Below are 25,327 nucleotides of genomic sequence, written 5' to 3' on the forward strand. Positions count from 1 at the left end.
TAAAAACAGATTAAGGTGGCGGCCGCGCTCAGCTCCGGCTTATCTCTTGCAAAGGTGAGAGCGGCGCGCGGCCTCTCCTCTCCCTGAAGAGCCCGTTTCGGCCCACAGCACCACTCCTCCCCCTCTGTGCTGATGGACCCCCGCTGGAGGCAGAGGCGCGCCCAGGCAGCAAGGACACTGGATTTGAAATAAATGGACAAAATGCTTAAATCAACTCGCTTTAATAAGTGAAAAACTGAGCTGCCAAGTCATTTGGAAAACTGATATTTTACTGTACAAAGAACACTTTAAGTCCGAATGTTGCCTATTGATTTTTTTTAAACTTCTGTTTCATTTTTAAATCTAGCAAACCTTCATGTAAAGCATTTTTTCCCCCCTTTCCATCATTTTAAACTTCCGAAAACATTTTTATGTTAAAGGAAAATTCATATCTGAATTAAAGCAATGAAAAAAAAAAAAAAAAACTTGAGTTTTTTGAAACCAAAGTTTATTTTTTTCTTCATTTTTATAATTTATGCATCATTTCAGCATTCATAAACATAAAATAACTTAGGAATCTATTTTATTTTGTTTAATTCAATTTGACTAATTTAAACTTTTCACTTCTCTTTAATTACACAAATCACTTTTTTTTAAAGAATAAATGAATAAAATGCATTTGGAAGGCAGCTAATGGAGAAAACACTTCACTTTTAAACTGCAATAAAAAAAATCTTAAAATGTAATAAAACTAATGTTGGTAGTTAACTTGTATTTCCAGCTCAGTTTGGTTTAACCTATAAATGCTATTTATTTTTAAATGTATCATCTTTGCTTTGGATTCATGTTTAATGTAAAGCTGAGATTACATTTTCAAACATGATGAAAAAAATAATTCCTCCTACATTTGATAATTGAAAATATTTTATGATTGCAAAAAAAGACATTAAAGACTGGCAACCTGTCCATGATGAGCTACTGGAGACAGGCAGCAGTCCCTCACGCTCCCACAAGGACAAGCAGAGAGGGAAGAATATTTCCAAAACAACACTGGTCCTTTGAAATACATCACAAATTCAAGTTTGTATCCTTAAAACTAAGCTTTCAGCACCAGGCGCTACCAAACCTCCATCCATTCACTCATTTCAACTCTTCCCATTTAATCACCCGAGTCCCCCAAAACCAGAATCCCAAAATAAACCATAAAGTCCAGAGCGTGTCCAAGAATGTCCCGCAGCGTCAATAAGCGCGCCTCTCACACCCTCCGCTACATGAAACGGCTAAAATAAGAAGACTGCCACAAAAGACCAGCAGGAACGATGTGTCCACGGGGACGACACGTCCAAGAGGAAAGTGGGGATCAAAACCAAGAGGTCGGATTTGGAAACAGCTGCACGGCTTCAAAGCAAGGGGGCCGGTGCAGGGCCACTGTGGCAGGAGCCACCCTGCTGAGGGCAAAGATGTGCAGTGACAGAGGAGGAGGAGCAGGAGGCCGTTAGAGTGGACAGAATCCTGAGGGACGAAGCTCTGCTGGCTGAGGAACAGTTAACTCGAACGAAGGGAGGAAGCGGACTGGGACATGAGAAGGTTGCAGCTGGAAAATGAAGTGGATTTTGACAGTTTGAAAGTGAAGACATGGATGATGTGTTGAGAGCAGGAATGTATAACGCCAAAGTCAAGGCGTTTTAAAATGGACAAATCTTCACACGAAACACTTCCAACCTTCATCCGTGACGACGGAGGCTGATTAAAACGCATTTAAGCTTCAGTGTGCAGCAGAGAAAATGTGTTGCAGCCACCGTTACAACAATAGCATCAACCGACCACAAGAGAGGCTTGCGGAAAATTTATTTGAATTTGAGAACTGGCAGTAGACTATAGAAAATATATATTTTCTGCTTATAAAACATGAAAACATACATTTGGCCTATATAGATATTCTCTAAATTGCATCTGTTATTACACACAATAGAGCTCTCAGATAGTTTCAACACTTTAGTAGCAGAATACAAGAAAAGACATCCAAAGGTTTAGAATATTCATCCAACAGAAAAATCAACTTCAACAGTACACATAAAGGTAGTCTGGATGTTTTTTTTTTTTTTTTTAATACATGGTTAACTGTACACGCAAGGAGAAAATAAACACCATAATTATTAGACATTTTCGAAATTATATATCCCTTTTCATTAAGAAATGACATTAATACCAGAATCATTCTCCATAAGGATGCATCATTTATATTAGATCACACAAAGAAATAAAAAATTAATTAAAATTAGCATTGGACTGAGTCCAGCGTCCCACTGAGTCTACAGCCAGGGCTCAGTGGGACGCTGGTGAACTGGGAGGTACCAAATAAGACGACGTTTTTTTTTTATCTTTATTATCATAATACTTAAAATAAGTAACTTAAAAAAAAAACTACATTAGTTATTACACAGGTACGAATTGCAGCAGCTTAGCAGTCTTGAATAGTTCAGGTACAGAGTATACACAAAAATAAATCTACCACGTCTTGTTTTTTTTCTTCAGAACAAGATGCAACATCCAATTTCAAATCACACATTCACGATCTTTGAACATTTTCAGTATGAAAACAGAACAGAAAAAAGAGGGACAACCTTCCTGCAACACAGGTATCACAGGAACAACAATTTTATAAGTGTAAATATATATATATGAAACATATATGTCTTAAATTAACAGTCAAATATATGAGCATATATACATCGTTTTACAAGGTAGTAAAGGCAAAAAAGCTATTTGCAACATCCCCCTAAATCCTATCATTTCAGATCAATGTAATAAATTATCCATGACATCTCCATTTCAAAGTAAGAAAAAAAAAATCATCTTAAAACTACAAGTTAAAAGTCTGTCAAAACATTAGAGAACCCATCTTTGTTTCAAAAGTGAAAAAAGATATTGCACCTTTTTTTTTATTATACCAGAGAACAATAAAATGACAATGAAAAACAGCATACAATGCACAAGAGGAATTAAATTAGAACCACTGCCACTGGTGGACATCAATTCTTGTTTTGAACCTTGTAACAAAAATACATTTCCTGTAACAAAACATCACAGTTTCATTTCACTGAATTATGTAAAAAGGAGAAGAAAAAAAAAAGCATTTTAAACACTCTTTAAACATGTGACATATGACAAAAGCTGTATTCAAGACTGCTAAGCACAGTAATCATGGTTTTACATAACTAGAAAAAATAGATTATATATATTGCCTTTTGAAATGTTACAACTTGTGGGTTCATTTTGGCGATTACAATCTGAGTCAAGACAGGAAAATATAAGCAAGGAAAAAAAAAAAAAAAAAAACAGCTCGCTCATGTCCAAAAAGGGATCCCATCTATCCAAAATAACAGTGTACATAAGCATTTAGTAACAAATACATGTTCCTGATTTTTAGAAATATTATTTAATCATACATGTCATTCTACAGCTAGTGTTTCTCACTAAGAAAAAAATAAGTCTTCAAGGCGTTGTAAATCTATAACCCCCTCTGTTAAAAAAATCAAAAACAAAAGAAAAAAGGGGTTTGGGGTTGTTTTCATCCGTTCACCAATTCAAGTCATGGGTGTCTTCTCTAGTGATCCTGCAAAAATACAAACAGTGTTAATGTTTCAGTTTGAAGATATTTTGCATGTAGAAACATTAGACAATCTGTTACAAACGCCATCTTTCTTTAAATTTAGCTGAACACTTCCTGTTTTCTGCAAGTTATGATTAGAGAATTCATCTTTTTTATGACATAACGTATATGTTATATCTCAGGGGGGGACAAAGGACCTGGTGAAGTCGCTGGTTGGAGGTGGTCAGTGCTACTGTCCAGATAAAGGGAGTCTTGTGCTGACATGGGCTGAAAAGCCACGCAGAGCGGAGGAAGCCAAACTCAAGATGGAGTGAAGTTTGCAAATTCACTTTGAGGATAAAGACGTCGGGTTTTTGGAGACATGCGCTGTGGTCAAATGAAACCAAAATTGAAGTTTCTGGTCATGATCATTATTAAATTTGGAGACAGAAAAAAAAATAAATAAATAAATAAAAAGCTGAATCTCACAACCAGAGAAGATTATCTCAAATATGGATTACAGGAGTGGAAGCATCACTATTGATGCAGTAAACAGACAGAAAAAATGACAGAAGAACATTTCATGGATATATTTTGGTAAAATCTCATACATCCACCTCGACGTTAAAGTTTGGAACAACATGTGTCTTCCACAGGAACAATAAGTGAAAGTCCGCCTCTCTAATAGTTACAAAGTGGCTAAAGGTAACCAAGGTCTAGTTTAGCAGAGGTCATCACAAAGTCTTGATCTAATTAGCAGTTCTGCCAGGAGAAATGAGACAAAATTCAATAAGACTACTGAGAGACTCTTGTGGAAGGATATTTAAAATGTTTCACCCAAGTCAGAGTTTAAAAACTGGATTCTATTGAATCCTGAGGAAGCCTGATTACATTTCTAAATTTGAAGAAATTTATTTATATTGTAGAAAAATTATCCTCTCTACTCTTTTGGTATTTTACAAATAAAAAGAAAAAAAAAGAAAACTTTAGTCTGATGCACAAGCAGAGATGTACCAGTCAGGCTTTTCCAAACCATTTTCACTTTTATTTGATATTTGGCCAGCAGCTGATTGCAATGTTGAATGAATAAGGTTTTAACCTCAAGGATTGTGACACAATAAAAGAGAAGATGTGCTGCACAACCCTAAGATGAGGTGGTAGATTTGAACCAGGGGAAATAACAAGATGATCTGCATGTGTTAGAAACATGTGAGTCGTGTGCTTCACCTGAAGGCCCGGGGCTGGTGTCTGCTGAGCGCCCTGGTTGAAGAAGGCCATTGGCTGTCTGTAGAAGTCAACCCAGGCGTTGTACTCAGGATTAGAAGTCTGCTGAGATCCAGGACCTGATGTCTGGCCTTTAAAATAAGAACATAGAAACAAAAACAAAAAATTAGAAACATTTTTTTTTTCTAATTATGAATTTTATAACTTAAAGAAAAGATCACCAGAAGACTTACCCCAGGTTTTGTTATATTCTGGAGCGGTGCTCTGTGGTTGATTTTGCTGACCTGCTGGAAGCAAACAACTCTTTAGTGCATTTCATTTGATTAAATTCGGATTTTTAAAACTCTTTTACAGAGTTTTGACCAAATGAAACTAAAATAGATACATTTTAATCAAGGCTGAACCAAACGTGAGCTAAAATGTGTTTGCCGTCAGAAAGCAGCTTATGCTAGTTGGAAAAATATTCCTGAGTGACACTCGCCTAGCTTTTTATAATACTGCTCCCAGTCCATCTGGCCCGTCTGGGATCCATTGTGACCTGAAACCAGACACAGATAACACGTCCAGATTTACTGAGAGCGGGGTTTGGCTTTCTCTGCTCCCATCTAGCAACTCAGATTCCTAATGAACTCCAGTGGCAGCACCTGCACAAATCTGTCCTTTCAGAAAGTGTGCGGTCAGCCACAGGGAATGTTCTGCAGGCTGCTAACTATTTGAACCCACTACAGCAGCAGGGAACTTGAGAAACTACCCACTTTGGCTTAAACTATAGTAATTTATGTAGAGCAGTCCTAGTTCATGATTTGGTCACATCTATTTGTTAAAAACATCCACTATTCCTTTGGAGATGCTTACTGTGGTCCTGCTGGCCCTGAGGCTGCCATATCTGAAATGTGGTGCCCCATCCTCCAGTCATAAACATCTGAGGTCCACTGGAAAGAAAAAACAAACATGTGAGAATCAGTCCTCATTTTATTTAGAAAAACTGTTTTTACACACAAACTGCAACACTCTTGTTCAGATTCTAGGTAATAAAGAAATGCTTGTTTTTTTCCCCCTTGTCTTTAAACCCAAAAACTTTCTTTGTGCTCTAATACTTTTTAAGATGAAAAAAAAAAAAACCAAGAGTCTGCAGAGGTTGCTTTACCAAAATCAAACAAAATTTATATATATATATTTTTTAATGTTTTTGTAGCCCAGTTGATTGATGTAAAATTAGTCTGATTTTGTAAAATGATTGGGTGGCTGACCTTTGATGATCTCTGGAAACATTTATTAATTCTTCAAAACAAAATTTTTTCCTCCACAAACGTTTGACACCATTTCTGTTTGATTTGAGGAAGACATCAGGTTCTTCCTGCACTAATTTGTGTTGGTCTATCACAGAATATCCCACAATAATACATTGTATCTAGTAGCTGCAACATGAATAAAGATGATGAGTTGGATTGAACTGTGAGGAGTTGGGCCTTACTGTTGAGGAGGAGTAGTTGGGCCTTGGTTGTAAGGACTCATCCCAAAGTTGCTGTTGCTGCCGATCCCCGGACCCTGAGGAAGACCAGGAAAAGCAGAGGCGAGTGAGAGACCACACTTGTGTTTAAAGGGACCCAACAGGAAAGGTCAGAGGGCAGGGGCGAGCGCTGATGCACTCCATTAAGTCCATTTGATGGATTCTTCATGTTTAACCTCTGGTGACATCCTGCTGGCCACTAGGAGCACAGAAGCCCAGCTCAGCCAGGCAATGACATGTGTGCTCATGAATATCAGATCAGACAATAGGAGTTGGAACAGGGCTTGATGGGGGCGCAGTGAGTGCCGGGGACAGACCACCTACCCCAATTCTCTCATCGATCAGCTGACGGGCTTTTTCCAACTGCTGAGTGGTGCCTCGGATGGAGAAGATGCGGACGTTGGGGTCAGTGTTGGGCGGCGGGTTTCTCTGCAGCTCCACATGGGCACGAGACTGCTCTTTGATGTTTTTGATGGTTTCTCCACCTGAAAGGTTAATAACGAGCTGTAATAAATGTCCTCCCCTCCAGTCAATTGGAGACAGTGTGGGGCGCAGAGCCACTCATGACTGAACATTAAAAGAGCCGATAAAGATCCCAGACTGCTCATCTTTATCGTTGACCATTTTCATAACATGCACCTAGTGACTTGTGATGGATGTGATCAGTATGATAATCAGCTTTCTATTCATCCTCAATGCCAATCTGAGGGGGGAAATTACAGCAGTACAGCAAACCAGTTTAATTTGATCTAAATGGAAGAAGAAATGTTGAGCACCAGTTAGTGATTCAGGGGAACAAAGTCTATAGAGTTTGCAGAGCAGAAGCAGTTTTTGCTGACCCTAACCCGCACAGCATTCTGGGGGATGAAGGCGGAGTCACTCAACCTCTCGCAGCCAGTTCACCGAGGTTGGTGGCATCAACCTGCTCGCTCTTTGGTTACCTAGCAACAACCTATTGAGAAACTTGCAAAGCACTTTCAGGTTTCGCCACTGTTCCTTATAAGTGCTTAAAAATAATGAAAAAATCCCATCATGGAGTGAAGAGAAAACGAATGCCACAGCTCATGGGAAAACTTATCAATTACAGATATTGACCAATTTGACATCCCTACATCATGAGAAGTTTTTCAGCCATGCTGATATTGACAAGACCTGATGTGAAGTAATGATGATAAAACTCAGAGTTGGAAATGTTTTGATTTATGTCACTTTAGTTCACTTTTTCCTGATTCAAATCCCATAATAACCCAGCTAGAAATCAGTGTATTTTCAATTGCCTCTTGGCCAGCAGTGTCTGAAAGATACTTGCTTAACAGTTGACAGAAATGCCAAGGGTCTGCTGCATCTTATTTTCAGAGTGCGAACAATTTGGGTTGAACTGCTTCCCTGTGTAAACTCACCTCATTGAAATCCCAGGCTACCTTTAGAAAACCCCGGCATGCGTCTCACAACTCATCTACCATTCTCTGCTAACATCCATGCAAATCGGGAAACAAAAGACAACATCTCCTGCACCCCCGCCACCCCTCGCTCTCGCATCAGATGCCAGCTTCCCGACGTGTGGGAAGAGCAGTCGCACCAGCGGGGTGAGATGAAACGTAGCTGGCAGGAGAAAAAGACAAAATTGAAGCGTATCCTCCTCTGGGGACGTCGTTTGTCCCTCACTTTTTTCCACCATTCTTGACTTCGTGTTCTCCTGTGGGAGGCGAGAGGGAGCGAGGGAGGGCGCTTCCCGGGGCCGTCCCAACATCAATTACACATTTGTTCACTTGTGGCTGACACACTGACGACCCTGACTGACCCTTGAATGAAAACCCTCATCTCAGTCCTCTCCTATGGTAGCTTTCTCCTCGCAGCCAACAGACTGCACATGGGCCATTAAGCCATTGTCAACCAAATGAAACTTCTGCCTTAATGAAGCCATTATGATCTCTTCTGGTCAGACAGCAGAGAGCAATGAAGACCCTAACTATTCATTTCATGGACTGGGCTGTAGAGCGGACAGATAATACGGGCCTTATTAATGAGACTGGTTTAGTGAGCAGCAGAAAGGGAGGGGAGATAAAAGAGCAACTGGTGGCAGCATTCAGGGGCAAAGCTGGGGAACTGGTTAGCTGCTGGTCTGGATATAAAAACTTTCTGCACTGCAGGACAAAACCATTACGTGTGACATTTCTCCACTAGTCAGTTTCCTCTCGAGCTCTAAACATTTGGACTTACTTAAAAGTAGCTATTTGGATACATTGCTGTCTCCTGATTTTAGCTAGCATGTGTTAAACATGTGAAATAACCTATTTGTGAATTTACTTTTTGAAATCATTGTTATACAATATTAGCAGGAGCAACTGTAAAATATGGAGTCAGAAGAACGCTATGACTTAAACATAAACTATTAACAGAGATGCATTGGTAATGCACTGCATCCTAAATGCCCAAAGCAACATAATCACAGATCCTTCCTCCCAGCAGATGTTAGACTCTTAAACCATCGCAGCTCCCAACAAACTCCGTAAGTGTTAATATATCTGCTGGCATTTGCACAATTTGCACTGTTTTTACAAATTTTTAATAACATTTCTGCTGTTACTGCACAACTCCTTTTACATTGTGATGTAAATAGTGTCTTGTGTTTTTTTTTAAGTTTAATACACATGAACATTATGTAAATTAAAAGAAGTCATTCTACTCAGTTGTACATCCCTTGGATTATGGCAAAGATTTTAACTTTGTAGTTTATTATTGTCATTATGTGTGGCACAATAAAAGCAATTTATATAAGACTTTTACTATTCCCTTACCTTTCACTGATCTGGGTTATGACCATGATTTTATAAACTATGAATAAATAATTCATGTTTTTTAGTATTTCTCAAAGAAAATGAACTGTCCAGTTGTGATGAATGAGGACAAACTATTGCTGCTATGCATGATGATCAGATGAAATGGTCAGCAAGACAGAAGGAAGAAACCAGAGGAAACATTGACGGAAAGAAATGAGACAAAAGGCAAAAAACCCCCCAAAAAAACAGTGAAGACAATAAGGTAGAGAGGAAAGAAGAACATATAAAATGACAAGAGGACAGGAAAGATGAGTACAAAGAGAAAGGAAACAAATGCTCACAAACCCCTAAGAGAAAAAAGGAAGTAAGGACATATAGGAGAGAACAAGGACAGAAAGAGGAAAACGAGAAAGGACAATAAATGAGGAGGACAGGAGACAACAACAAAAAGGAAGGACAAAAGAATAAATGAAACAGGAAATAGAACTCTGGAAATACAATTGTGTTTCCATGCTCTGTAAAATACTGAAATTGAATCCAATACTTTCCCCAGACTGATTAGGAACTCTGTTAGCTCTGAATAAAACATTAATAAACAAAGGCCAGCTGGGCTTTGTCATTGAAACAGAATTAGTGTTTCAAAATAAAAGCTTTTTGAGACTTATGAATGTATTATTACCGAACTCCAATGCGCCAAAGGATTATCCAGCAACGAGGCATTGAAATTTAGCAAAATGAAAATTTTCTCAGTCTCACTTTTGACCAAGACTGAAGATGTTTTATGCGGAGGGGAAAAACATCTGCATGTAAGCGGAAAGGTGCTTAGTACTCATTGAATTCATGATTATAATACAGAGTGAGCAGATTGGTGGGTGGCAGGATTTATCAAGCTCTCTGTGACTGTGTGTGTGTGTGAGTGAGAGAGTGTATGAGGTCAAAAGCGAGGGGCAACAGGCTGCATATGGCATCGTAAAGATATTAATCACCTCACCCTTTAAGGGGCAACTGACAGCACCCAGACCCACCGCCATTTCCACCATATTGCCTCACTTCATATGCTAATGTGGAGAGCTGGGGACGCACCGCCCAGGTTTATTTGTTTCCCTCGCCCCACTACAAGCACAAAAGCCACTTGACATTTCTATTGCCATGTTTTTATCTTAGGTAAAGAGGCCCCCGTCCGCACCGCCCACCGCTGCATGCACACACACACATTGAGGCAACACGCATGCCACCATGCAACACACATGCACACACAGCTCCTTCCAATGCAGTGGTCAATGACTTTTAAATAGCTGCCAATAGAGTGGGCATGAATAGCCAATAAGCTAATTCCTCCTATTCAATCCCTCGCTGCACTCTATTGGAGTGAAAGGCCCTCATTAGATGCCAGGCAGCCTTCCACATGATTGAGGGCTGTTATTATGCACCTTTAACAATTAATGTCACATTACACGCATTATCCCCATCATTAAGCCCTTAGTGAAGCCAATGAATACCACTTGTGCTATATACATGAGCGCAAAGGGGGGGAGCAGGAGGGTGGTCACCCCCACCCCAGGTATTCTCATCAGTTTTACGAAGTCACCCAAAAGCAAATGGCATCCAGTTATTGAAAAGCAAGCAGCAATCCGTTTACTTTTCAGATGCCTTGCATTCGAAGCTTCTTATTCTTTTTTCAAGAATTCAGGAAGTGTCACTATTCAGAACATCAATCTGCATTAAATCTTTTTGTGCTTTATGCACGTAAATAAGTCTGGATGTACATGTGAAGCATGCTTCAAGCTGTTTACCAAGGAGTACCGACATGTTCTTTACCTTTGCCAATCACCAGCCCACACTTATCAGCAGGTACAGCATATGTCACCTCCTGCAGGCCTCCAGCTCCTCCCATGTTACAGTCGCTGCGCCCTCGGCGGCCCATTATGCCAAATCCGTCCCGCTCCTATTGGGAGGCAAACAGAAAAACACAATGAGGGCCGAAACTGTGACAAATAATCACCAGTCACCGATGAATATTTGGGTGGCTATTCATAAATTGTTCCTTTAAAAGTGTCTTGAAATCCCTTGATTTTGCCACTTTTTTATCCAGAAACACCAATATATTTTGGGGATTTCTTTCTGACAAAAACAAAGTTGCAAATAATTGTGAAGTGAAAGGAAAATGATGCACATTGATTAGATGCTTTTGCCTATAAAAGTCTGGAAATACACAGTAAATGCACCTTTGGTTACGTCTTTTCCAGCTTTGTAGTTTTTGAAACTTATTTTTTTTTCCCCCCCCAAAATTTAATCTCTCTTTTTTTTCTTACACAGACTGAATTGTAAGAATTTGAATGTCATTTTTCATATCATGCCAAAAAATGACTATTTCACTTAGGTCTGGGCTTTGAGTAGGCCCTTCTATAACAAACTTCTAGCTTTCAAAGAAAGAGGATTGAATTTGGCACTTGAATCAAGATGTATAAGACTTCAATTTAACTTTTTTATAAACTTCCAGTCAACAATATGCGAGTGTACTCTGTGTTGGACTGTAATACAAAATTATACAAAATACCATAAAGTTTGTGGGTGTAATGTAAAAACTTTCCCAAGGCAAATGATCTAAAATGAAGTAAAAGATGGAATCTCTTTTTCTTCAAACTCTTAATGGTTTTATGTTCAACTGCTTTGAGAGGGAAAGCAAACCTGAGCGGTCTGGACCAGCTCGTTGATGAGGTGGGCAGCATGGTGGCAGTGGTCGGGCTGGCCCATCACCTGAGCAACGCGGTCAGGACTGACTCCGTCATCTAAACATAAAACAAAAACACAGATTTAAGACCAAGCCTAATATAGCTGCAGAGGTTAAAAACTAATTAATGTGAGTTTGTTGCAGCTAAAAAAAATTACAATTGAATTAAAATTAAGATTTCTTTGATCACTCCTTGGGCTGACCTTGTTTGAACTGAATCCTGACTCCAGCATCATTCTGAATCTTCTTGATCATTTCTCCATTTCTGCCAATGATGATGCCAACAGCAAATCTGGGCACAACCACCTAAAAAACAAGAACAAATCAGCAGAGAAAACAAAAAAAAAACAAAAATGGAAAAGCGCTGATAGATAAAGTCTTACATCCATACTGCTTCCACCCATTTTTGACCCAAAGTCCAGCCTCCCTGCCCTGAAGTCTCCTTGGTCTTTGTCTCGAATGAGCTTCACCACAAGTTCGCGTGCTTGCTACAAAAATAGATGTAGATCAAAACTAAATCTATTTTAATACAAATGATAGGATTCAACTGAATGTAGCCTAAAATGCAGGCGGTAGGCATAACGTGTAAACTAAGCAACCAGGAAAGACTTTAGCCCGCAGTGATCTCCTCTGTGTCTGACCTGCACTTTGTGGGGATCCCCAGTGATTCTGAGGGGCTTGTCCGCTCCAGTGGGCATGGGGTCATCTTGAATCATTATCATCTGGACTCCTGTTCTCTCCTGCAGAGGTAAAAATAAAAATAACAGAAGGAAAAACTACCACAGTTACATGGGGCACAAAACACCAGTCATAGCAAGAAAATTCTAAGGTGCAACATGTTTTCTCCCCTCAGTTATCTGAACATTTGAAACGGGGCCAAACATGGCGGGATGTTTTTAAAACGGACACACAAATGTACACCGGGTCGTATGCAAAATAGACCACTGAACAATTGACAAAATAAAAAATAAATAAAAGAATACACACAACTAGAATTGAAGGATGATTAATGTGTAAACTGCAAGAAATGAGCTCCAGAAAATATGATCTGGAAAATAGAACTTTCTCAGAATGTTACATTTTGCAAGAAAACACAAATGATCAAAACAGTAAAGTAACTTAAATAATTCCAAGACAAGTGGGCAGTATTTTTCTCTTAATAGAATGCTGTTTGAAGCTTTTTTACTCTTTAAGAAATCAGACAAAAATAGGATCACAGACGATGATAAAAGATGATTAACTGGGTCAAGAAAGATCCAGGTCTTTGGACTGGACTGCATCTCACATTTCTTATCAAATGATTACATTTCAGTAGTTTGAAAGCTGATTTCAATGAAAACCATTCAAGGTCGATAATTTGGCCTTATCAAGCACATTAAATCGGCCAGATATGAAATGACTCAGTTTTCTCATGATAAGCTCAGAGGGTGACTAGAATGTCTTTCCAGATCATACATTAAAAATCTTACAACTGAAAACTCTTGTGCCGTTTGATGCCTGTAAATGGATCAAAACAGAACCTTTTTTGATATACCTCAAGTAAAAATCTCATAGAACAAATCAACTTTGATACATAAGAATCATTTTTGTCTATTTCAATGACTTTCAGCACTATTTATAATTTCAGCATTGTTTTGTGCATTTAACTGTTAGATTTCAACAAAATTTTCAGAAATTAGTTTGCATCCACTGCAGCCTTTGGAAAGAAATTTGAGAATTGATCAGGTTGACGTGCTGTAAGAGGTGTATTTCTATGACCTGCAGTTGCTTGATGGTCTCTCCTCCCTTGCCGATGACCAGGCCCACTTTGTTGGCAGGGATGAGGATCTGCTGAATGGAGCTGTTGCCATCCATGTCGTTGTGGAAGCCGGGACCATACCGACACTGCTCCACAATCTCACTCAGCAGCCGCTTTGCCTGCCTGCAGGGCGGAAAAACAAGATTGCTTAGAACGTTCAGACGAAAAACCAGCTGAGCCACAATGTTCAGCATCAACAGGTTCGACTTCTTTCCCAACAATAAACAGAGATTTTATTTTTCCTTTTCTTTTCTTAAATCTGTGCCCAGACTCACTCAATGTTCTCTGGGCTCCCTGTCAGAGTGCAGGGTCTGTCCAACATGCCACCACTGTCTACAGTAAGAGGGAAAAAAAGTAATCACAAATTATTCTCACCTACAACAATGTGTGGTCAACAGCATATTCACAGTAAAAACCAGGAAATTGCTTTTCATGACCTGAAAAACTAAAAGGCACCATGAAAGGGGCTGGTATCAAGAATGAGACTCATTCAGGTGAGCTGTCGGGGACAGATCAGTTTTTATGTTGCTATTCATCTGCTGTAACAGTGCTAACACTTTCCAACTATGTAAAGTATAATATGATTAAGTACCTGGAGCCGTGCTCAGCCCATAGATGATAAAATTGGGAACAAAAAAACTAATAAAAAGGCAACTCACAAACCAAATGATTAGCAGAGGAGCCGCTGTAGTTTTTAAACGTTCAATAAACGACAAACTTGGACTAATTACCTCGGCAGTCTATGAGTATAAGTCACTCACAACACACATCAAATAGGACAAATATATTTCATTAAGTTTTAACAAACCAATAATTTCTACTGTGATAATTATGTGAAATTAAATAAATTATATCACAACTTCAGAAGATTTGCCTTTACCTTACACTGCTCTGTGGTTCAGCCTGATGTTTCTCATATTGAGGTCACACAACCAAATTTCAGACCTACCATAATAATACCAGCTGGCCTCAGGTTTGCAACCAGCTTCTGACTGACAAACCAGTAACCTCCTCCCAGTATCAGAATCTCACTGAAGGAGACGCTGCATTAGGTTTTCTATCACTTTATTATTTCTGCTGTAACTGATGTATATTCGCATATACAAGAAGTCAATAGATTTAAATTTACAATTTTTATGCTTTTGGGTCATGAGATAGATCTGAGGCGGCTGGTGAGAGAAAAAGTAGATCTTGGTCTCAAAAAGTTTGGACACCCCTGCACTAGAAGGTTAAAGTACAAGAGTCAACTCATTATTGAAGGGTAGAAATATGACATTACTTCCCAATCCTTTTGGGGGCATTTCAACTTCTTTGTACCAGATGTTTGTTTATGGCAGGGTGGGGTGCTTTTAATCTTGTAAAACATTTTGTGTTGCATAAAATTGAAACAAAAAAATCATGAACTAACTGTGTTGTCTTTCCAGTTAATACTCTAATTAGGCATACCTGAGGCAATCTGGATCTTGCAACCCGATTCCTGCTGTATTCTTGAAATCTGCTCTCCTCCTTTTCCAATAACTGATAAGAAAGGAAACTGTGAGCTTTTCTGAATTCATTCAAAGAACTGATTTGTGACAACATATTAAGTTCAAAAGTAAAGAACTTAAGGGTTACTTACTGAATCCAACCATCTTATCAGGCACTTTAAAGTCTTCTGTTGTAAAAGCCCTGAAACCCGAACAAAAAGAACGATTAGATCTTAAGTCACATATTTTACGTATTGATCCAGCTGAGTGATCCAGGCTTTAAACATCTCATTGTTCAGTTTTTGTCTATATCATGGTTAAAATTAATCTTAAGCTTTAGAGTAAGTTTACTATTAAGCATAAAAACCCTTGAATAAACCTTAAGATTTCCAAGTCGTATTTTGTCAAAGCATGGCCAATGAATAAAGCTAATTACTAAAAGCAACCAAGAGCTTTTTTGCTCACCTTTGATGTACCAACGCACCAAGATGGTTTCCTACTGAGGGAAGAGGGAAAAAAGTAATTGTGTGAAATATCCCAATAGTAGCAAATGTATTGATATGAAAAAGCGCTAAAGCAAGTAATATAAAAAAAAAATTGATTCAATGCTGAGGGGAAAAAAAAAGGGAGCAGATGTTTGTGAAGCTGCCAATCCTACAAGTCTGCATATGACCCACAGCGGGGAGCTTTCAGCGGCAGGGAAATAAGACCTGGAGGTGCATGAATGAGAGTTTCAATCAGAGGAGCTCTAAAAGAGAGGCAGCAGCCGGGTCAGTGACTGCTGGTCCCGAATTGAATTTTTGACAGGTAGAATCAAGCAAGGGTCCTGCAGGGTCACTGGAGGATGTTCAGCAGCAGATGTGAAAACCTGAAGTGATATCTTTACGGGTTCAATCAATTTTATGGCTGTTTGCACTGATTTCACTTCTTCTGGAAAAAGCACCGGGGTTAAAGCTCGAGAACAGAACAGCTATGAATACAAAGAAGGGAGGTCTGCAAACTTAATACAAAGATAGAAATTTTCACACACAAAAAAAAAATACTTTTGCAAGTTTGAAAATTAGACACTGAAAGCCAGTTGCAGAACTAGAAAGTTACCACGTCTGTCATTTGTCTTATACAAAAGGACAACCTTGACCAGAGAAAAGTGAGGACAAATTCCCACAAACAGCAGTGCATCCAACAAACAAACTTGAATTGCATACAATTTTCCTATTCGTGCATTCAAGGCCGAACTATCGTCCAAACAACTGTGACAAGATAAGAGGAGGCCGCGGTAAATAACTAGTGTTTCCACTTTGTGAAAATGAAATGGATCAAATGCTTGTAGTCAGTGACGAAAACCACGGCAGGATGATTGTCTCCACTATGGCGCTTCGAGTATTAAGTATCTGACAAACAACATGGCTCTCACTTCAGATTATAGCCTAACTCCAACAAGCTTTGCCAGTTTCACTGCAAAGAAAAAGGACTGGCAAATAACTCATAAAAGGTCTGTGGGTTACATATTTGGTGCAGATCATATGACAAAAACTGATATAGAGAGCAACAACATACAGCATAAGTTTAAGTTAATTACTGAAGGAAGGAGCCTCAAAGTTATCAGTGAAATAAGAGATGCAAGGAGCTATTTAAAAATGTAACTTTTTTTTACATGTATAGAAATATCTGCTGCTCCTAGTTTCAGTTTAAAAGTTGTCACAATTTCACACAAGCATACATCATGTAAAAATAGAAACTAAAGGACATGCAGAGTTATTATGAAGGCTCACCTCCATTGTCTAGAGAACGCTTTTGGCCCCCAAAGCCATAGGGGGAGGGGTCTATGACTGGACACGAACTGTTCATGTTGGGCATCTGGTCTCCTCCCATCTTGGCTGCCATCTGGAGACAAAACAGTGGGAACAAGTGGTTCAATTATGATATTCTTCAAATGCAAGTTTTCACAGAAATATTCCTGAACATCACTTTGGTAATTAACTTATTCGTCCACCTTCTTTTTCTTGCTTGGGTAAGAAAGGGAGTGTAGCTTTTTTCCCACCAATTTTATCAATTTTATTACTAAATCACAAAAAATATCACAAAACATGAATAGTGCATTCTTTAAAGTATCTCGACAGACAAAACCACAAAAAATTTATTGCCTCTTCGTTGTAAAAGTCAAAAAAGACCCTCTTCAGGCTGGAGAGCAAAGATGAATATATAAAAGTAAAATGTTGCTGAATAGTTCTACTGCCTCATACTCATATTAGTGATGAACCGAAATGAGAATTTCTAATACCGCCACTATGGTCGATCATCAATATTTTGCATAATATACTATACATTTACATACTAAGCCAGGAAAAACTCAATGACCACATGCATAGTGGGGGAAAAATTAAATCAATTGGTACTTATTACAATACAAACCAGAAACATAAAGTGTTTTGCAACTTTGAAAAACAACCTAGTTTAGCAAATATGACTACAATAAAGGCAAATTGTAGAATATATTAAAACTACAAACGACCACCTTCCTTAACAATGACTACTCAGGAGACCTACCCACCCTAATCTTGTCAGCTGCAACTCTTCAAAATAAAATTATGTGCAAAGTTACACAGAGAGTTTCACCACTGCTTTGTAGAGACAGAGTCCCAAATGTGAACTTCACGTAAACTAAGAGGTAATTCAAGATGGATTCAAAAACTTCACCAGAGATTCGGTGCATAACAATGAGAGCTTACTCTATCTTTAGATAAAGAGGGGAAGAAAAGGCAGATCATCAAACCACTTCTACATTTTCCCATCTCAACTTGAGCGTTCTTGGCACTCTCTCTTGATCTACCTCAGAGCTCTCTGGTATATTTCACACAGCACCACCAAATGACTCAAATACCTTTTTCACATTTGTAAAATGATTAAAAAAAGATGCAAGTACATCCATCCCAAAATCATATTTTAACACTGAGAATATTATATCTGTAATATCAAATCAGGATTGAATTATCTGCAGTTATGCCAATCAATATCAGATAAAAAAAATGGATGCACTCTGCAAATCTGCACTTTTGGGTGAAGTTTGCAGCAACACTTGAGATGACCTAGTTTTTCTGTTAGGTTGCTATGAAAACACCATGAGACCTGATTACGCAGGAAAAATTGTAGCATCCCATTATTGAGACTTTTTAAACCAGCATCTTGCATCTTATTAAAATGAATAAAACAGCCATAATTAAACATTATGACAAATGTTTTTGTATAGAATCATGATTTTGAGCAGCAAAACTGTGATTATAACCTATGTCACAACACATTTTAAAATACCGCCACATTGGGAACGACGTACAACAGATTTGATCATAATGTAAATAAAACAAGTTGTTTTAGAAGGTTGTTCATTGGGTTTTGGCTGTAGGGTCATTTCTTCAGAAGCAGCACGTTCTAACTGCAATACCAGAAAATATTTTGTCATCAATTTAACTTTTCTTGGTCTTTTGTTAACCTTTGTCAAGAAAGTTGCACAATTTTGGCAGCTTGCACAATGAAATATTTAATTCTTTAAGTCAAAAGAGAACAAATTTATTCCTCTTTAAAATTTGAAATACATTTATAAAAGTAATAACAGAAACTTGGGTTTTTTAGTTTAAAAAAGTACTTTTAATGACAAACTTGTCTCATTGGAAAACACAATTTGCTGAATTTTGTTTTTACACCATCAAAGCCAAATGCTTCTTTCTTCATCTTTTCAAAAAAAAAAAATAATAATAATTTAAAAGTATAACACAGAGCCCATTTAGATGGCAAGCTTTGTATATGTTGCAACTTTGCAGTATTTTTATTTTTTGCAAGAATGTTAATTTGTTCACCATAATTTTCTGATTGTTATTTTATATTTCAAACATTCAAAAAAGAAAAAAGTGTCAGCTCTTTATATTTACTCTGCTCATGTTTTTCTGCTAATGGAAACGTGTATAGCGCCATGCAAAAAAAAAAAAAAAAAAAAAAAAAAAAGGAAAAGCATGAGGCATGCAGGTTTTTTGCATTACAGATAAAAAAAAAAGTCTTTTAGAAAATGAACCATTCGCAAATATGAAGTAGACTCTCACAACGTGCGATGATGGACATTCAAATCTTCTGCGCGAGAGCGTTTTTCTATTCTGCCTTAATCTGTCACCTCTCCTTTCACACCAAAGTATAGCATTTCAGAAAATTACACTAAATTGACATGTGTGCTTGCCTGGAATGTTTTTTCACAATATGAAAATATGCTCATGGAAATTAGAGTCTCCCATCACCTTCAGGGACGATTATCTACTTCAGAAAGTCACTGGTGGAAGAGAAGCTGCAATAGAAATAAGGAGGCATAAAAGGAAGCAGGTGTGAGGTGGTTGTTCCCGCCGCGTCTCTAACGCCATGGACCCATCAAGGAAATTTTAATGCTCTCTGGATTAGGTCAATACTCACGCAATTCTTTTTAAATTAGAGTATTTGTTTGCTGTTGCCATCAGAAATTTTTCCAAACACCTTGGTATGTGAGCATCTGTTTTCATAAATTTCGATGTCAAAGTGACAACTGGTGCTGCAGCATCTGTGTGCGTATTGCTTGGCGTAAGAAACGTGGCTGAAGGAGCACAGGCTGAATGTTCATCCACACATATCCTGCTTTCACTTCAACACATACTTTCCTATCCATCCTTTGCAAGCTGTCGTGTTTCAATTCAAAAGCTTAATTTCCTTTCCTCCTCTCGAGAGATTCAAGTCATCTCTGTTATATAAAGGTAAAGGCATTTTTCTGAACATAAATTCAAAATGCAGAGCTTTAAGAATTTAATACATTATAACAAATAGGACGGATAAAATATAGCATTGTTGAGTTAAATTGTAGATTAGAAATTTATACTTTAGTTGTTCTGACTTGCAGAAATCACAACTGGACATTTTGTCTTAAATCTGATGAATTTTGAAGCAAAATGCCAAGCTGTCCACAGAGACCACCTAGTAAATAGGTAAACATCACTGTGGCCTAGAAGAGCCTCCTAGGATAGTTTCCACGGCAGTGTGCTGAACATAAGCCTTGCTGTTGGAATTTGAAGGTTTAGAAGCAAAACAAACAAAAGAAAAGTTTTAGAAAATAATTTTTCTGTTCTTATAATACCTCAACCCCAAGGGTTAGCAGTGTGACATAAAACTGATTGCTTGGGTCAGTGTTATTGGGTATGATTAGGATCCAGATGACAACAAGTAATGACAGTGAGACACTGATTAATTCACCAGGCAGACAAAATCTGGTCTTGGGCCACTGTACTACACAGGAAGTGCAAAGGCAAGTCCCTTCAGCCCCTCGAGCTTTCCGTTTTAAATGTCACTCACTTTCGGCAGCAGCTCCTTAAGCGGAAAGATAGCTGCTGTGAGCGCATCTGTGGTAACACACAACACCACACAAACAAGTATAAATAATCATAATAACATGGTCTCCACTTCCTACTTTAGTCTTGTGCTGCATTATTGTCATATGATACAACTAAACCCAACACAGCTCGTTTCTCTATAGAGATGGTTCTCATACTTAAAGAGCAGCAGAGACATGTGACCGCAACTAGCTCTGGTTGAATCAATAAAGATCAAACTCTGATTTTAAAGGTTTCATCTTAAGAAAAAAAATAAAATAAAATAATAATAATCATCTTATGATGCCAACCAGGTGTTACAAGACCTGCCTGGAAGATAATTGGGACACTTTTCAGAACAAAACAGAGAATAGCAATTAAAGAAAATAAAATTCCTAACTTTTTAAACCAAAAATATATATTTTAAACTGTTCTTAACATGCTATGTTGCAGAACTTCATGTACCATCCCCTGTGCGGCTAATAACCCTCATAAACGTTATTGTGGAGCCAGACTGAAGCTGACAATTAGGAAAGAACAAAGCAGTAACCAGTAGCAACCAAATCCTGCTGTACCTGAATAATAAATAAATAAAAATATTCTGCAATTTTCATAAAGAGATTTTGCAGAACACATCTGCATGGACCAAATCCATGTTTTCATAAACAATTAATTTTGATACAGACTTTAGCCAGCATCAACTTTTCAGGCTAACAAACAAAAAAATAGCTTTTTTAATAAAATCATAAGATAAATCGCTACATAAAAAACATTTATTTTAAGTTTTATCTTGTCTACTGTTTTGCCAAATAGGGAAGTAGTAGGATTTAATTATGTTTTTCTAAATATGGGTTGAATTGTTCCCTATCCATCACTTTTAACCTACTTAAGGAAGTTAAAATCCTGTCATATTGTAATTAATTCCAACTTTTTAAGACAAACAAAAATATAAAGACTTATACAAGTCCTGGTAGCTAATTCATGCAAAGTTTCAGTCAAACGAACACATGAAGAGTCCTTTGCTGCAGTTGCAGGTTAGGAACGAGATCTTTTTTCAGGGCGGATACTTTAATCTGTTAACACGTACAGGGAAATAAAAGTTATCCTGTTCCCCACACGCCAGGCACAGCCATACGACTGGTGGGACTTTAAGTGTGGCCTCTAATTATAAAGAGCTGTAGGAGAAAGTAGAAGGCAGGGTGAAATGCTGTTCTGACAGCATTTCACCCTGTTACAAAAGCATCAAAACAAGAGCTGGTGGGGAAAATATTAACTTTCAATAACGTTTGCTGAAAAGTTTAACCTTTCATTAGATTATGTTTGCATTTTGATATTCTTTTAGCAGCTCTGTTAGCTCCACAATCTCCACAAAAAAATTAGGTTATAAATACTAAAAGGGGCGAGCTGAAATACAACATAGCTAAAGTCCAGTTAACACACAAATAACAGCTATGACTGGTGTATCGATTCTATGATTGAGCAAGCAGTTGTATTTAACAGGTTTACTATGTGACCGTCTTTGCAGTAAAATTAGGTTTGTTGCTACTAGTGAGCTTGCGGCTATCGTTTGTACTCCAAATCGTGGATTTGTGATTGCACAACTGGATTTTTTTTGTTTGTTTTTTTTTGCCACAGCTGGTAAAGAGCTTCTAGAACCCCTACTCTTAACTTAATGGAAAAATTTCCAGAATCCAATTTGTGACCTATTTTTTTCTACCCCAATTATGAGTCTCAAATTCAGGAATACTTTATAGATCCCAAAGGAAAATTAAACAGCAAAACTTAAAGAGGATTAGAAACCTTTGAATCAGTGAAATAGACTAAGAATACCAAAAATGAGCACAATATGTGAACACTGGTTTAACTCCATTCTGGTTAACCTAAACATAAAAAAGGGAACTTCTGCCATCTTAATTTTGGAATTGATGCTTTTTCTTTGATAAGAAAAACATTTTATAGTCATGAACATTATCTTCTGGCAAAACAAAAGATGATTATAACTTAATTAACTGGCACTTATTCTTCTCATTGAACGTTTCAAAACAGTGTTGTAATCAAGCTAGTATGGTCGTGGCTTTCAATGTAATTTGAAGGAACATAATTACCTAAAATGATATGTTTTTTGAAATGTTGTAGCTAATTCCTAGCTTCCATGCATGGTCTAGATATACCAGTATCAAAGTTTTACAACTTATGGTTTCAAAACTGCTGAGAAGTTTTTTCTGGCATACCAAAGAGAGCAACAGTTTTCTCTCACTGTTGGATCTTGACATGACACATCTTGCTGCACACTGTTGTTAAGCTGGCTATAAAGGCGGCGAATTAACTTTTCCCTAACTTACTAAGATCTCAAATATGTTTGTGGAATAATTTTACGGTGAAAACCACAGACTGTGGAAAGGAAAGCCGCTCCACCCAACATTCCTTTTAAAGGGAAAGGTGTTTTAATGCCAGTTGGCAAGCTATGTGCAGCACACCTTTAAAGTGCCTTGATTTGAACAGGAAAAATCAACTTGTTTTACCCTCACATTATTATTACAAAAAAAGAAGCATCTAATAGGTCGTTTATGCTCCTGTGATTTCAATCAATGTATCTTTTTGTACATACAACTATTGCAAAAATGAAATTGTTAACGTTCTTAATAGTCATAGTGGCAACTGAAACAAAAGAGGAGTTGTAAAATTTAATTCCACGTGTGTGAAATTTTGCAGATAGCAATGGAAAAGTCCATGTGTGGTGAGCAGGAGGAGTTCAGGGGAGGCTTATTTCAACAGATGACGTTACATTATATGGCCTAACTCCCAACTGCTGCCAGGACATACTACCACACAAGCTAGCTGGCTAACAGCTGCTTCACAGACCAACTCGATATTATTACACAAATAACACGCCTCCAATTAATAATATTGACGTTTGCAGTGTTACAACGATCACATTTGAAAAGTTCACACGTGAGAACAGTGAGGGGTGCCTCGTTAGGGTCCCACGGTCTCTTTACCTGGGGCAACAACTAGTTACACTGATGCTAACTCGGGAACCCGACCCAAACAGCTGTTCGGGCTTCGTGTCTAAACTGAACGTTGTGTTTTGTCACGCTGTGGGTCAAGTTCCAAGACGCTCGAGGGAAATGTGTAAGTTAGCAACGAGGCCAGCAGCAACTTCTGTGAGTTGACAACAGGTTGTAGACTTAAACTTATTAAAGTAGCGCAAACTTTGGCATCAAAACAGGCCGTCGCTTCATTCCCCGTTCAGGTGTTGGGTCGACGCTTTAACGGCTCCAACGCCGAGTTAACTGCCCGGCCGACCTCTCTCTCTAAACTTTAATCTGTCCTCTCAGCTATGCTGCCTCGGCTACTTAGTGCTAGCCTGCTAGCTCGCAGGGTGAATGAGGAGTGTTTATAGTGCTCAGTCCGGATTCCCTCCCCCCGACCAAAACCCAAACCCGCACCGCTCGCAAAACACGCCGTTTGTGATCCGTGAAGCGTCGCCCTTTCGTCCGCCGGAGAGCGTTTTACCTGTCGGACCCGGCGTATCGTGTCTGCGAAGTCATCTTTCGTGCCTGGCTGAGCCACCGAGGCCTGTCCCTGGATCAGCTCCGCCATCATCATCATCATCATCATCATCCGCCTCGGCAGCTGAGAGCCACGCTAAAAAAAAAAAAAAAAAAAAAAAAAACCTGCACACGTGCCAGAGCTAAAACTCCGCGAGCGTGTAGATCTCGCGAGCTGATCGGAAAACACATTATTTTGGACATAATGAAACCAAATGTTTTTGTGTTTTTTTGTCGTTGTTTGGAAAGTAAACAAATGTTTTATTAGGGATTTACGACTTAATTGCGTACTTGTTTCATTAAAAGCGTGTCTCAAGAAAACTATCAGTCAATAGGCATTTCATATAATGTCATTTTTTAATACTTTAACCCTCATAAGGTACATAGACCACATTCCACACACATACAAAAATCACAAAATTAGACAGACAGACAGATAGATTGATTGATTGATTGATAGACAGACAGACTAACTTTGGCTACATTTTCCTCTATTTTCTATCCAGTATTGTAATCAGTTCAGTTTAAGAAATGACAGCAATAATACCAATAAGATCATGAAAAGAAATTTGTTTCCTTTCCCTTCCATTGACAAATATCCAGTGCAATGCTCTATGTATTGCCCCACAGACTTGTTTAAGCAGATCTACATGACAGTTTCATCAGTGCAGATTAATTAAAGATCAATTGAAATACAAATAAAAAAATAAGCATAGAGAAAGAATTTTAGAGTTTTGTAGGTTTAGATCAAACTACATTGTTATTTTTATAATTTATAAACCTGTATTTTACATTTTGATCATGTGATATCTGAGAATCTTACATTTCTAGAATTGATTCATTTAATCTAGCCTCAGACTTAAAAGGCTTTCTGCTTGATGGGGTTTTAATAATAAAGATTTGGAGTTTCTGATTCACCACCTTGCACCACATATGGAAGCATCTATTGTTGAACATCTGGAAAATGCCAGCAGCCAGACAGTAGAAAGTAAAATTGCTTCAGATTTCCAGAACTCTTTATGCAAAACAGTTCCTGCTCCATAAATTGCATCCAAATTCCAGAGAGTAATATAAAGCAGCGAGCTGATGTGTGGTCCTGTGGGATAGTGTGAGACACAGATCACCCGAGTCTTTGTTTCTGTGTTTCATTTGAAGCTCAGTGGTGTAGAATCCTGTTTTCTGAGCTCTTATCTGTGAGGTCTTTATTGTTCAAGATTTTATTTTGAGCACAGGTGAGAGGAGATGCAGAAACATGAAGTGTATTCATTTTTGTTGAGACGTGTGATTAAAAATCATGTTCCCTCAACGCTAACGCCTGCAATAT

The 25,327-nt window shown here is 38.2% G+C and overlaps 1 protein-coding gene across 3 annotated transcripts; it reads right to left on the reverse strand.

Moving 5' to 3' along the window:
- Positions 1–1,810: 1,810 nt before the first annotated feature.
- Positions 1,811–24,093, reverse strand: fubp3 (far upstream element (FUSE) binding protein 3). Of its 3 annotated transcripts, none has more exons than XM_055040423.1 (19): positions 23,969–24,093; positions 16,853–16,964; positions 15,546–15,576; positions 15,233–15,282; positions 15,061–15,132; positions 13,890–13,947; positions 13,575–13,737; positions 12,458–12,556; positions 12,200–12,304; positions 12,020–12,122; positions 11,774–11,874; positions 10,904–11,030; positions 6,630–6,790; positions 6,270–6,343; positions 5,651–5,727; positions 5,277–5,333; positions 5,029–5,079; positions 4,799–4,926; positions 1,811–3,595 (listed from the first exon to the last, which is right to left on the reverse strand). In XM_055040423.1, the coding sequence occupies exons 1-19, from the start codon at positions 24,074–24,076 to the stop codon at positions 3,587–3,589; spliced, it is 1,686 nt and encodes a 561-aa protein (XP_054896398.1). In that variant the 5' UTR covers positions 24,077–24,093; the 3' UTR covers positions 1,811–3,586. The 3 variants fall into 3 exon arrangements, with proteins under 3 accessions (XP_054896398.1, XP_054896397.1, XP_054896399.1); XM_055040422.1 differs by having other exon boundaries at positions 15,546–15,579; XM_055040424.1 differs by lacking the exon at positions 5,277–5,333 and having other exon boundaries at positions 5,029–5,082; positions 15,546–15,579.
- Between the last annotated feature and the right edge of the window lie 1,234 nt (positions 24,094–25,327).

The sequence above is a fragment of the Poeciliopsis prolifica genome, unplaced genomic scaffold (genome assembly GCF_027474105.1).
Source record: "Poeciliopsis prolifica strain line A6 unplaced genomic scaffold, Auburn_PproV2 SCAFFOLD015, whole genome shotgun sequence".
In the NCBI taxonomy this organism is placed as follows: Eukaryota; Metazoa; Chordata; class Actinopteri; order Cyprinodontiformes; family Poeciliidae; genus Poeciliopsis; species Poeciliopsis prolifica.